This window comes from Petaurus breviceps, unplaced genomic scaffold (genome assembly GCF_028583685.1).
Source record: "Petaurus breviceps papuanus isolate PSGF00001 unplaced genomic scaffold, PetGlider_PUasm1.0 567, whole genome shotgun sequence".
Lineage (NCBI taxonomy): Eukaryota > Metazoa > Chordata > Mammalia > Diprotodontia > Petauridae > Petaurus > Petaurus breviceps.
The window spans coordinates 9,223,210-9,236,948 of NW_027186383.1; the positions used below are offsets into that span (position 1 = coordinate 9,223,210).

The window sequence follows — 13,739 nt, forward strand, 5'->3', positions numbered from 1 at the left end:
CTTAAATGGCCCACAGGGCCTGGGTTAGTAACGGCAGGGCAGGTGCTCTCCACCAGGGACCACTGGGAAAGGGGCAGTGGGTCTAAGGGTCAGAGCAGATGGGGCACATCGCAGAGCTGGGGGGGTGGAGAAGGGGTGACTCTGGCCTCCAGCATCTGGTGGCAATGGGATCGTGGTAGCTGGAGGGAGGACAGGAAGGGAGGCCTGGGGCCCAGGGCCTGAGAAGGGCCCTGAAACCAAGAAGCAGACCTCTTGTGGCTCTCCGAGCTCTCCACCAACATGGCAGAATCTTTCCCATTTTCATCAGAGTCGTTGACAGGAGACTCCTGCCCACTGAAGTCATTCTCATTCGTTTCGTTTCCACTTGATCCACTGCTCATCTCAATATCTTCTTGGAGGGAGGCCGTGTTAGGCGCTGACTCCCTCTGACCTTCCGTCCTACTATGATGGTCAGAAGCCAGTTCAGAACATTCATTCATTCTGTCCTCCTGAAGTAAGCCAGCTGAAAAGGAAAACATGGTTTGTCAAGGAATGAATGAATAAATTACTGAATGTCTAACTACTGTTGACTGATAAAATGGAGCCTGTTTAAATTATATTAAAACTATATTTATTTTAAAGTTTATATTATATTAATTTATATATAATTTATTTTATAGTGACTATACAATTAATATTAAAATTATATATACAAATAATTAATAGGGAATTAAAATTAATAATTAATTGTATTTATATTATATAAAATATATAACATAAATGACACATAATAAAATTAAATCACATATAAAATAATGGAAACATATAATTATATTTAAATATAATATAAATATATAATAATATAATATTAACAATATCATTACATATAAAATAATATTAAAATAATTATATAATATTTAAATATAATACATAAATCTAATATAAATGTATAATATAATACATATTATACATGTTAACTCTTTATAAATATATATTTAAATCATACATAAGTTATTATATATAAACACATTTCATTAAAGGAAACTAACAGCTCAGTCACAAGGTTATAGTCATTCTCTTATTTGCCTAAAATCTCCTTTTTCTAAAGGATGTGACTCCTAATCCCTTCCCGTCTGGCTAACTAGCACATCACTGATACCAAAAGTATCTGCCCGGGTGGCTGGGAGGTTGATAATCTTTATTCACAAAATCAATGGTGACTGAGATTTTCTAATGCTGCCTGAATTCCTATTTTCATCCAATCAACCAATCAATGGGATGAGTTCAGAAACTGAACTTCAACAGCCTAAAGATGGAAAACAAAAGAGGGGCCAACAGAAAACAGGAACAGTAAGTTATCCAACAAAAACTGTAAAAACTTATAGGTCTGAATGAAACTTCTAGGACAATCAAACAGTATCAATGAAATATGTTCTCAAAAAAGAGAACGCGATCTCTAATCTGAAATGCTGCCAAGACTGAAACTTTCTTTTAGGTCATGAGGAAAAGGGGGGGAGGGAGGGGGAAATAAACTTTTAAATTCAAAACTGAAATTTAAAACATATACCCTATATTCTCAACAAACCAAATGTAATTGGCCACATTTAGCTAAGCAGCCGATGTTCCAACTATCCCCTTTTTCAATTTTGGTCCCAGACTGGTTGGTCGCCTCACAGGTGCACACTCTGTGTTTTTAAAAAGTCAGTTTCTTGGCAGCAGCAGGTTTTCTCCTTACATATGGCCACAAAAGCCAGCAAGAAAATCTGTGAAAAGGCTGAAAAGCAAAAGAATATAATCCTCGACAGCAGCTCCTTGGCCACCAGGGGAAATCAAATCAACTTTAAAGGAAGAAAAATGTCAGGCTTTTAAATGAAAAGCATGCTATTCTTACCCAGAAATTGGACTGCCTGCTATAGGAGGCCCTGCACTCGTCATTAAAATGTCTGTTACTAATAATGATGAAGATAATAACCAGCACTTCCATAGTGCTCACATTTGGCTAATTGCTTTACAAATATCTCATTTGAGCTTTGAAACAATATATGAGACAGGGGCTATAATGATCCCCATTTTATATCTGAGGAAACTGAGGAAGAGAGAGGTGAAGTGACCTGTGCAGGGTCACTTGGCTAGGAAGCGTCTGAGGCTGGATTTAAACTCAGGCCTTCTTCACTCCAGGCCCAGTGGTCTGTCTACGGCATGGCCCTCTGTGAGTGCTCACAGTCTTCTGGGGGCAGACAGAACAAGTCTCCTTACAGAAGAGGGACATCGGTCGTGGAGGAGCTGGAAGCAGGCCCTCTAGAGGACGCTATCATCAGGGCCAAGCTGACCCCAGCAGCCCCATAGAAAAGGCAACCTGGGGGAGACTCAGACATCCCAGTGAATGCCTGAGCCCAGTGTCTCCTTCCTTTAGCCCTCCCACTGAGGGCACCCGTGGGCGCTGACGCAGTGAAGGCCTCTCCACAGTTGCTGGGACTCTGGTGGCCCCACTGCCAGACCTCCTGTAACCAAGCTTTGCTATGTAACAAAGAATCCCTTGTGGGCTTCAGTCCCTTGGAAAGAGCACTGGGGTTAAAGCCAGGAATGCAACCTTAGACAACTAGCTGTGTGACCCCGGACAAGTCTGGTGAATTCCGCACCTGTAACAACTCAAAAGCAGCTGAAGACCCCCCACCCTGCAGCCACAGAGCCCTCAGATGCCAGTCTATCAGCACCAAACGCTGTCCTGTCATGGTACTGGTGTCCCTAATAGCGTTAAAAGTACTGGAAATGCAAGTTAGTAAAATAACTACTCTATTAATCAGTCCATGGATAATCCGATAATCCATAGGGGTAAAAAGAATTGCACTTCACTTGGACCAGCCTTTACCTACTAAGTCTACGCTTTCACTCTCTGGTCTTTGAGGAGCTTGCTCTGACCCATGCTGACACAGAGTGCTTGCTAGCTACCACTTAAGGAAATGCACAAACACGGTGCCCCAAATTTAGGCCGCCCAGTGGTTTCAGCTGGAGACACAAGTCAGTTTGTGGTGCGGCTTTGCCGGGGCTGTGACCAGCTGGCCCAGGGGCCACTGAGCCTAAGATGAGTCACAGCCACCCACCCACCACTGTGAGCCAGAGCTGGCTCCGGCCCGTTGCGGGCCCTGAGGAAAGGGATCCTCCGTGAAAGTCTGCCCATGGACCGGCGCTACCACCCCTGGAAAAGTCATTCGATGCAACCAAACAAGCGTTTAGGAAGCCCCCATCCTGAAAGAAGCAACCCAAGAAACTGTCAATGACTTGCCAGGCGCCACAAGAAGAGGCTGCCTGCGGGTGGTGGTGCCTGGGCCGTGCTGAAGGAAGCTCGGGACCCTACTAGGCACAAAGGGAGAGGGGGCCTTGCAGACACGGAAGAACCGCTTAGTCAAAGGCTCTAAGGTGTACAGGGGCCAAGGCTAATCTGAACAGTGGGAGACATGTCTAGACAGGCAGGCGGGAACCATGCTGTGAGGGCAACAGGGGATGGCTGCATGGTTTAATAATGAGCTGTCAGGGCCAGCTCTGGGCCACTGTGTCACTTAGACTGTCATGTGGTGGATGCTAGATGTCATGGGGGGTGTGCTAGAGGTCACAGGTGTTAAGAGCTGGAGGCCGGAGAGGTGCAGAGAAGGGTCAGACGGTGAGAGAGACTGGGAAAGCCAAGTTAACTGCCTGGCCACTGCCTGGCCATGGTGGACGGCTGACTCTAAGGCTGGGGGGGTCTGCTGTGGACATGCAAGTCTGAGGTGCCTGTGCCACCCACGGATGTCCAAGAGGTGTCTGCTTGGGACTAGATTAGGGACGGAGATATGCTTTGGGAGGCATCTGCGAAGAGGCGATGGCTGAAAGACTAGAGAGAGCCTTGAGTGTGTTTGGGAGAGCCAGGTTGGCTGGTTAAGGAAGCGCCCTGCCCCTTATTTGTAAAAAGGGCACATGGAGCCTTCCAGAGGCATGATGCAAAAACACCAGAGTGCCCACCATCGCTGGCTCCCGCTGCCATGTGGGTGGCCCACATCTGGCGTCTGGTGCTGCCAATCCAACCCCTCTTGTCTACTTAGGGGGCCACCATCTCACACCAGGCAAAACAATGGGCTCCTCTAGGTAGAGAGGCCACTTTTAGCTCACGTCTGTGTCGTATAAAAAGTTCCAGAGACATGGTTTCTGGGGAATTAATCATTTTATTAATCATGCTAGTGAGTAGTCAATAAAAGGGCAGTCATTTGTTGTCTCTTCTTCATCAAAGACCCCTTGTGGGACCTACTCAACACTGAAATGCCCTTGGGGGGAAATCAGCTCTGATTGACTAGCAGGTAAGGAGAGACCAAGAGGGTGATGAAGGCGGGCTTATTCTCATGAGGGTCTAGGGGATGTGACTGATCACAAGGACTTGCCATTGGCTCAGGCTGCCCCATCTACGGGGGAATCAACCTCCATCCAGATCGGACTCAAGCACAAGGGCTGGAATCCCCGGATTCACCTAACCCAGAATTTCTTTACCTTTGGACCCCATGTAAGTTTTCCACCTCATTATTAGCCCTGCACTTCAAAGGCTACCTGAATAACCCTACAGAGGCTGATTTCTGAATAAGGAAACGGAAAAGGGGAAAATCCTCGGTCTTTTTTTCAAGAATTGGTTAAGAGGGAAATAATTATTTCTCTCATGTCCTTCTGACATTGATGGTGTAATGGAAAACCCAATGAGCTGCAGCTGGCAGGCGCAAGTTTGGAACCAGGCTATGCCATCATGCCCAGCTGTGTGGTCTTCTTAGAGCTTCAGGCCCCTCTTCTGCAAAATGGAGAATGAGCTTTTGAGAAGTGCTTGTGTCTCATTAACTTACATACGATGTACCAAAATATTTTTGTGATCTCTTTAATAACTGAATTGCACCTTGTATGTTTACTCCATTAGTTTTTATTGAACTTTAATATTAACAGATATTTAATTATTTATCCCATAAAAGGTAACACAAGATCAATATTGCCTACCAAACATTAGCTAACTAAAGTGAGCATACGCGTGGTGCATGCAGCAGCCCATCGTGGTCTACACAACATCATTCTTCAGCCTCAATCTCTCCTGTGTAGTTAGGCCAAAGTCTAGCGTGATGCTGGTTCTCAGTGAGGAGCCCAGGCCAGGTTGTGGGGCTCAGTGCCATCAGTGCAGTGGCCCAGATGACCTCAGCCCCTGGGGGAAATCCCTCCTCCTCAATCAAACAGCATTTACTGAAATCTTCCTGGATGCCAGGCACTGGGCAGAAATACAAAGACAAAAATGAAAGCTTTCTTTCTGTAAATGAAAAGTGACCAGACCTCTGATAAGATATGCATGTACAAGTGTATAGAAAACATATACCAAATAACAAAGCGATTTTGGGAAGGCAGACCCTGTGGGGGTAGGGGGTGAACTGAGTATGGGAGGCAAAGGTCAGGGGTGAAAAAATTCCAGGTCTTTGAAGGTAAAATCAGTGTCAAGGTCCTTTCCTTCATTCACGTTCCACTTTTTGGCATCAATAATTTGTTCAAATACATCAAGTTGGACCTGCTTTCATGGCCTTCCCTAACTTCTTCTCCTCCTCATTCTTTCCTATAGCTCTGTATAAACTCTGATCTTTACCCTAACACAGTCCATCCCTCGTGGGCTAGGAGACAAGGTCACTTGTCGGGCATCTTGACCATGCTCGCCATCCCCAGGGACTGGCCGCCCCCCCAATTCTTGGACCAGAGGCAGACTTCCCAGTGGGCAGGGATGAGGCTTCTGGACAGTCTATGGGGCTCAGACTCTCAGATTCATTCCTCCTCTTCATATTTTCCAGCCTGCTTTCCCCTGACCTTGCTGACATCCACCTTCATGCTGATTTAACTGGCAGGGTCTCATCAAATTCTTCATAGGATTTCTCTCTCCATCCTCTACAAAGGAAGATGGTATAGATGCTGGACTTCTTTTCAAGGGGGTCTTTCTGCAGAGACTTCTGCGGCACACTGCTCTGTGAGACAAAGCGAGATCCCACAAAGTTCCTCATTGCCTTGGTACGCACCATGACTTCTCCTCTGCCTCTCTGTTTCCATCTCCTGCTGTCACCTGGTCCAAGAGCTCTCCTGCCAAGAACGTCTCGACTGCACCAATTCCCTTCCAGCAGGGGCACGTACTGGACCACAGGTCAGAAGACCGGGCTCGCTCACTGCGTGTGCCTAGAGCTAAGCTCATGCTCAGAGACTTGCCCGTAACTCTGGTAGTGGAGGGGTGCCCCTCAACGCTGTGGACCGCTCTGCAGTTTTCTCTGGGTTCCACAGGTGACACTGACTCTCGGGCCTGTGCAAGCTGCCTCGGGCCTCCGCAGGACAGCAGTCTTGGTAAGTTGGCTCCTTGATTACCAAAGATGCTTTAGAGACATCCTTGGAACTGGCACGTGAGGCGTCACTATGGAGTATGGAAGCTGACCTCCAGGGCTTTTGCTGAAACTCTTGGAAGTTGCTTTTCTCCAATTAGAAATCTGTGTGTAATCCCAGCAACAGGTGCTCGTTTCCAAAGCCTCATCCAGCAAACTACAGAGATATTCACCCCTGGAGGCCTGGCTGAGAAAAAGTCCACTGATAACATTTTGGATGGTCACCATTCCTAAGAGCAAGCTTAAAGACACAACACATCTTTAATAAATTGGAGCCTTGTTTGTATTCTCACAGTCCCACTGTATGGTGCTCAGGTTGTGTTTTAACTCGCCAGGACGTTTCCTGACATGGTCACGGTACCTGGGACTCTTCTGTCTGGATCTTTATGGTATGGAGTGCCATGCAGGCAGGCCAGGATTGAATCAGGAAGCTTCCTTAGCTTTGACGTCTTCCTTATCAAAATGCTACAACCAATGCTCTTTGAGCAGGCGATTATTGGAACAATCCAGCATGAGGCATCCCTCCACACCAACTCGAATGGAAAGCCGACCGCTGGTCGGTCCTGAACGACCTGATCAAATGGCCGTGGCTGCAGCCACCTCTTCCGGGGCCAGTGCACACCCAAGCAAGGTGAGTGTCCAAAGGCACAGATGATCCAGAGAAGACTCCAGGCACAAACGCTGAGTCTGGCACTTCTGGAAGCTGGGGCACAGCAGAAAATCCAATGGATTCAGGTCTGAATTCCGGCTCTTTTCCCCATTAGCTAGCAACTGTGGACAAGTCACATGTCCTTTCTCAGCCACACAATGGAAATGACTGCCCAGTGTAGGAAGCACTTCACAATATGGCCATACACATACCAAGGTCTCTGCCTTTGGTCTTTAGCCCAAGGCCAGGCCCACCCCTCACCCTCAGTCTCCGCTGGGTTTACACCTTTCTGTGGTCCTTCTACATTGCTGTGTACACGGAAGAGAGATCTGTGTACCACGGCACCCTGAAGCTCCATGACAGTACAGACCGTGTCTTACTAAGCTTGGCACTGTGCTCTGGCCAAAGTGAGTGCTTAATGACCATGACTGGAAGATGGTGCTTCTTCAGCAGCCCTGCAGGGCTGGCCTTCGGGTGGCTTGGCAGCCCTCTGGCCCCTGCAGAAGCCCTGGAGATGGCACCCCTTTCTCCAAGGAGGCTCTCTCCACCCTCCTCCAAATGCCTCCCATTGCCCCTCAGAGAGGTTGGGGAAACTGGATTTCACCCTATGAGGAAGGAGCCTTCCTGAAACTAAGGTCCCAGACTGTGTACCTGGAAATCTGGGGCAAATTCCTGATGAAGAAGAAAAGCCAAGAGGGAGAGTGGAGGAGAAGGGCTCAGTCTGGCCAGAACACCTGTATCTGGGTCCCAACCCTGATATTTACCAGCTATGTGGGCTTAGGCAAGACACACAGCTGAACCTCAGTTCTGTCACCTGTAAAATGAGCCCCCATAGGGGCGGCTAGGTGGTGCAGTGAGTAAAGCGCTGGATCTGGAGTCAGGAGGACCTGAGTTCGGTTCCGGCCTGAGACACTTAACACCCACACAAAAATAACTAGCCATGTAACCTTGGGCAAGTTATTTAACCTCAATTGCCCTCCAAAAGGCAAAAAAAAAAAATGAGCCCCCATGTTGTCCCCTGGGATAATACTTCTACTACTGACCTCCAAAGGCTGTTCTGAGGCTCAGTAGAGAATGGGAAAGAAGCAGAGCATTGTCAACTGCACGGGTCACCTGCTGGATCCTGGATCTGTCATGGGCTTCTCACCAAACTTACTGTTTCCTGCACTAAAAGGGCAAGGGTCAGAGTGAGCCGGGGCTGACCTTCTTACTCCAACACACTCCTAAATCCTCCTCCAGGACTGTCTAGAGAGAGACAGGCAGAGAAAGGTCCAATGAGGAGGAGCCTCAGACAGGAAGAAAGGGGCTCTGAGGGTAAACTCTACCCCCTGACATGACCTCTCCTATCCTGGTGACCTCAGGTATGGCTCTTACCATTTCACAGCCTCAGTTTCCTCATTTGTAAAACAAAAACCCTCTTGCTTCCTGTTACAGGGTTTTTGTGAATAAAGGAAAACGTCCCATAAATGTGAGCTGCGATGCTGAGGATGGTCATTACTACTTTTACTATTATTAATCTAACCCCGAGAGGCAGCACAACCCGGTGACATCGGACAAGTGATTCAGCCTCTCAGAGGTTCCCTGGCATCCTGTGAACTCCAAGTCACAGAAGAGCCCTGACTGGCCCCGATATGGATGGCACCACAGGCCCAAAGCAAGCCAAGTAAGAAAAGACATGAAAAGCAAAAGGCCATTATCAGTGTGAAGATAACAGGCATACGCCCCTTGAAGTTTATATAATAGAAAAAAAAAATTTTTTTAACTTATCACTAATCAACAAGAGAAAAATAAACTTACCACTCCGGAGAAAATGGATAAGGAATGTCTTAATAAGTCACCAGTCCAATTCTGTATCTGAAGCTCCAAAGGCCAAAACTGATACAGAAAACCTAGAAGAAAAACGTTAAACTTCAATGAGTATTTTTGCCTTTAACAAGCCTTTATATGCCCTTGTGTCAGAAACACAAGATTCTGGGAGAGGCCAAACAAAGCCTTCAGAAACACCCAAGAAAGGACGAGGGGCAGGAGCTGGGCCTGGTGGCCCCGACCCATGCTGGTTCTGGCCTCTGACCTTGGGCACCTCAGTTTCCCTATATGTCAAACCAAAAGGCTGAGCTGCCTGATCTTTTAACATCATTATTTGATTCTTTTTTTTTTTTTTTTTGCTTTTTGGAGGGCAATTTGGGTTAATGACCTGCCCAAGGTCACATGGCTAGTTTTGTGTTAAGTGTCTGAGGCTGGATTTGAACTCAGGTTCTCTTAATTCTGCCAGGGCCGGTGCTCTATTCACCGCGCCACCTAGCCGCCCCCTATGATTTGATTCTTTTGAGCTTTGCTCCGCCCATTTACAAAGCAACACAAGCCAATTTATGGTGATTGAGCTTAAGCTGTCAATCTCTGGGAGCCACGCTAGAGTCAACTTCTCCCACCTTCTCCATGGGAGCTGCTCCGATCCAGGGGGCAAGGGCAGTGAGCTAACTCATTCCCCTCAGCCCGCAGCTCAGTAACTGTCCAAACAGGAAAGGTAACAGCGGTTCTTGAGGAAGCCATGCCAGCTACAGAGGGACACTGAGATTTACTGAGGAGCAGCGACATGGTCAGATGCCGGCTTCACAAACCACCCTTGTGCGGCTCCACGGAGGATGGACCAGAGAAGGGAGCCTGGAGGCAGGAATCCAGCGAGGAGGCCGCTGAGAAATGGGCCAGACAAAGGGTAGCATCTGTGTGAGGGGAGTGAAGAAGACAGGCAGGAGAGATGCTGTAGGGCCAGAAATGGACTGATACTGAGAGGAAGGGCAGGGGGATGTCAATGACCCAGCGATCATCGCCATTCCTGAGTGTGAAAGCAAAGCTTCAAACCGGACCAAGGAAGGGGCTGACTCCAAAGGCAGGGGTCTGCTTTGCGCCCTAGCCTGCTGAAAAGCGGTCACAGGCAACCTCGGGCTGTTTCACACTAGGTGGCTCTCTCTCCAAGCACCAAGCCCTGAAATGGCCTCTCAGGCTCTAAGTGGCTTTCCTGTATCTGGGAGCTGTCCTGCTGTCTTCTGGGTGGCAGCTTCAGTTTCCAGCCTCTGCTTAAAATCATTCTATGTTCTCTAACAAGTCAGAGTATTCATCCAGGAGAAAACATCTTAATTCTTCTAGGAGTAATTAAAGACCGTTTTATATGGAAACATTTAGCACAGTTAACATCAGAGTGGAGGACAAGCCACATTCCTTCCTTTTCCAGGATCTGCTGGCAACACCCACTGCTGTTATTAAAATCCTAGGCCTAAATCCAGATGGTCAGAAGCTCCAAGGGCAAGTGGAATGGCTCGGTGGAGGTCACCCACTGTCTCTGAGGTATGGGGTCACGGAGGTGTTCATGGTACCTTTAACCTGGGGCGACAGCCTTGTTGTCATTAATATTGTGATCCTGTATTTCAGTAGAAGTGGTTGCCTTGGCAATCCTGTGTATTTTATGTTATGAACTTAAGAACATGATTCTGAGAAGAGGGCCCTAGGCTTCCCCAGAATACATTAAGAGTCCTGCCAGCCCTACCCTCGGGAGAAAACAGAAGCAACTGAGCACATCCAAAGCTGCCCAAACCAATTTCCGAGGGTCCCAGACACTCCCCTTCCTCCATATAACCTTTTGATAGTTCCACATTGAAAAGAAGAAAAGGGTAACAGCTTCTTCAAGCCCTCCACTGTGCACAAAAGAAGCAGAAAGAGGGAAATGAAAGAACCCCCCCCCCCTTAAAGGTTCATTTCCATAGAATAACCAACCCAATCTGCATCCTGCCTGGTCACCATCACCACCCAGCATGCTGGCAGAGAAACAGTGGCCTGTCCTCAGGTCTCCCAGAGACTGTCTTGGTCCCAGGCCAGTCTACTCTAAGCCAATAAGGGGAACGTACTTCAGATCTGGAACCAAAGCAGCTTTGGGGCTCACTGGGAACCAGTGCTGTTTTCTCCCCTCTCCCAACCCAAGGGAAAATAGCTCTTTTGTTCATCTCCCTCCCCTCCCAAAGTTCTTTAAAGGACTTTGCCACATACACCCTCCAAACCTACCTCAGGCCTATCCTAACACTCCCTCCCCTTCAAGCCCTACCTGCCAACTTCTAGGGTTCAATGACCCTTCCTGGAGTTTAAAGGATCTGGCAGAGGAAAGAAAAGGACCAAAAGAGAAAAACAGTGGAACAAATGTAGACATTTCTCCTTCTACCTCAAAAGCTAAAAGTTATAAAAGTAAATACAAAATAGGGTGGCTAGGTGGCACAGTGAATAGAGCACCGGCCCTGGAGTCAGGAGGACCTGAGTTCAAATCTGGCCTCAGACACTTAACGCAAAAACTAGCCATGTGACCTTGGGCAAGTCACTTAACCCCAACTGCACTCCAAAAAAAAAAATTATACAATTAGTAAGTTTGCAATCCATGTACAAGTAAACAGTATTTTAAATTGTATCTACCTGTGATGATTTTATGTCCAAATCAGAGTATACAGAATATTTTTATGTTGCTAAATTAACCAGGTGAATTTAGAATCAGACAGTCTTACAGTAAGCCCAATTTCTCCACTAATGGCCGAATATTAATAACAATAATAGCAGCGATGATGATAACATCAGCAAACATTCGCCCAGGCTTTAAGGCTACACACTGCCCCTCATTGATTCTCAAGACTATCCCAAAAGACAGGGAGGGAGCCATTATTTGGAATCCTTGACCCATGGCCCCCAGCCCCATCTGCTGCATAAGAGCCCCTTACACACTCAAAGATGGTCACTGTCTGCCTTTGGTCTCATCTTCAACAGGCTACGCAATGATGATGATGGGGGAGGCGGAAGGAGAAAGAAGCAGCATTTTTTTGCCTTTTTTTTTTGGAGGGCAATTGGGGTTAAGTGACTTGCCCAAGGTCACACAGCTATTAAGTGTTAAGTGTTTGTGGTCCAATTTGAACTTAGGTCCTCTTGACTCCAGGGCAGGTGCTCTATTCACTGTGCCACGTCACTGCCCCCAAGGATTCTTAAGGTAGGGAATGAGAAGGCAGTCTTCCTGGACTAGAAATATTGAGTTATTTCATGCAAATCATGAAATTAAGAAATGGAATATGAAGTTCAAGGGACAATTAATCACCCCTGGCTCAAACCTCGTTTAATCCCTTAGTGAAGAAGAGAAATATGACTTAAGGTTGGAAGGTAGGTGGGAGCCAGAGTGTGGAGGGTCCAATGCCAAGGGAAGGGGGTCAGAGAAGGGGCAGCCTCACAAGGTTTCTGAGCAGGAGACGGACTCAGTCAGACCTGTCTGTACCCGAGGAAAATGGGCCTTGGGAGCTGGGAGGAGGATGGACAGGAGAGAGACAATGGAAACAAGGAGATGAATGAGAAGGCTATGGTGAGGGCCTGTCTGCCCTCGTATTGTGTCTGGAAACAGGACAGAACCAAAGGACATTATGATGACGGTGGAACTGCTTAGAGGAGGGGAAGGACAGGGCAAGCCTCAGGCATCTCTGGAGTTATGAGTATGGAGGGCAGCTTGGGGAAGATGGGAACAGAGGCCAGCTGTGGACGGGCTGGGTCAGGGGGCGGGGCCTGCAGGAACCCTACAGAGGATATGCAGCAGGTATTAAGTGACAGCAGAAGGGGCTGAACCCACAGGAACTGGAAGGATCCTTGGAACAGCCTGTGCTCAGAGCGCTGGCGCCGTCATGATCATTGGTGCTAACACCACCAGGCGGGTCCTATCGACACAGGTTTGGTTCTAAAATCCCAATAAGGGTTTTCTTTTTTCAGTGGAGGGGTGTCCTATGGGTACCTACTGACCAATACCATCTTATTTGGAGGAAAAATCTTTTGCAAATCGAAGTTATAAAGCAGCTATGACAAGCCATAATGGAAATTGTTCATTCCGAATAATGTACATTTGGGCTAAAACAATCTACTTTGGAATAACTTAAGTTACTGTCTTGGACTCCATAAGATATCAAAGGAGGTATTGCCTTCTATTAAAGAGCGAACGAAACACAGTAACCAGTCTGATCCAGCATTCACAGCAGCATTCTTTGTGATGGCAAAGAAATGGAAACAATGCGCATCTCCATCATTGTGGGATGCATTAAAAAGCAACCCATTGTACAGACTGGAAGGGAATATTAGTGTGCCATTAAAAGTGATGGCTGTGGGGAGCTCAGAGTAACCTGGGATGAGTTTGTATGAACGGATGTGGGGGCAAAATAAGCAGAACCAAGGCAATCCTAACAAAAGCAATGGGGAAAGAGCACTAGGGAAGTCAGCCCCTAGAAGGGCTCAGAGACACAGTCCCGCTCCCCTTCCCAGCAGGAGGCTGCCAACTCTGGCACCGCATCCATGGTTCAGCCTTTTGGCTTTTGTCACAAGGGGGCAAAGGGAGGGGCGGGGGAGGAAGAGGCTCCTGCTCCAGAGAAAAACTCTGATGAAATGACCCAAAGCATCAAGAAAATAATTCTACTTTCTGAAGAGCCAGTGACCAAGAGTAAACATTCCAGAGCTGCTTAGGCAGGAGATCCCCATCTCGGCAGCTCTCCCTCCATCCAGCTCCCATCTCCTCCCATCTCTTCTCCTTAGACTCCCACAGGAGGGTGGTGGTCAGAGGAGGAGGAAGGCAGCCAGGCTGCACGCCCAGGGCCTCCAGGCACTGCAGAGGAGCCTGGGCACGGGGGCCAGGCAAAGCTGTGATCAGAGTAAGA

At 47.6% G+C, this 13,739-nt stretch overlaps 2 protein-coding genes across 3 annotated transcripts in view; both read right to left on the minus strand.

Annotated features, from left to right (window-relative positions):
- Positions 1 to 13,739, minus strand: part of HES6 (hes family bHLH transcription factor 6) — a 312,570-nt gene that overhangs the window by 64,946 nt on the left and 233,885 nt on the right. The window lies entirely within an intron of this gene.
- Positions 1 to 13,739, minus strand: part of PER2 (period circadian regulator 2) — a 62,534-nt gene that overhangs the window by 43,137 nt on the left and 5,658 nt on the right. For both annotated transcript variants that reach the window (XM_069103252.1, XM_069103251.1), the window contains exons 2-3: positions 8,830 to 8,921; positions 250 to 502 (exon numbers count right to left, since the gene is read on the minus strand). In XM_069103252.1, the coding sequence (XP_068959353.1) occupies positions 250 to 479 (230 nt within the window). In that variant the 5' untranslated portion in view covers positions 480 to 502; positions 8,830 to 8,921. The remainder of the gene's footprint in view (positions 1 to 249; positions 503 to 8,829; positions 8,922 to 13,739) is intronic.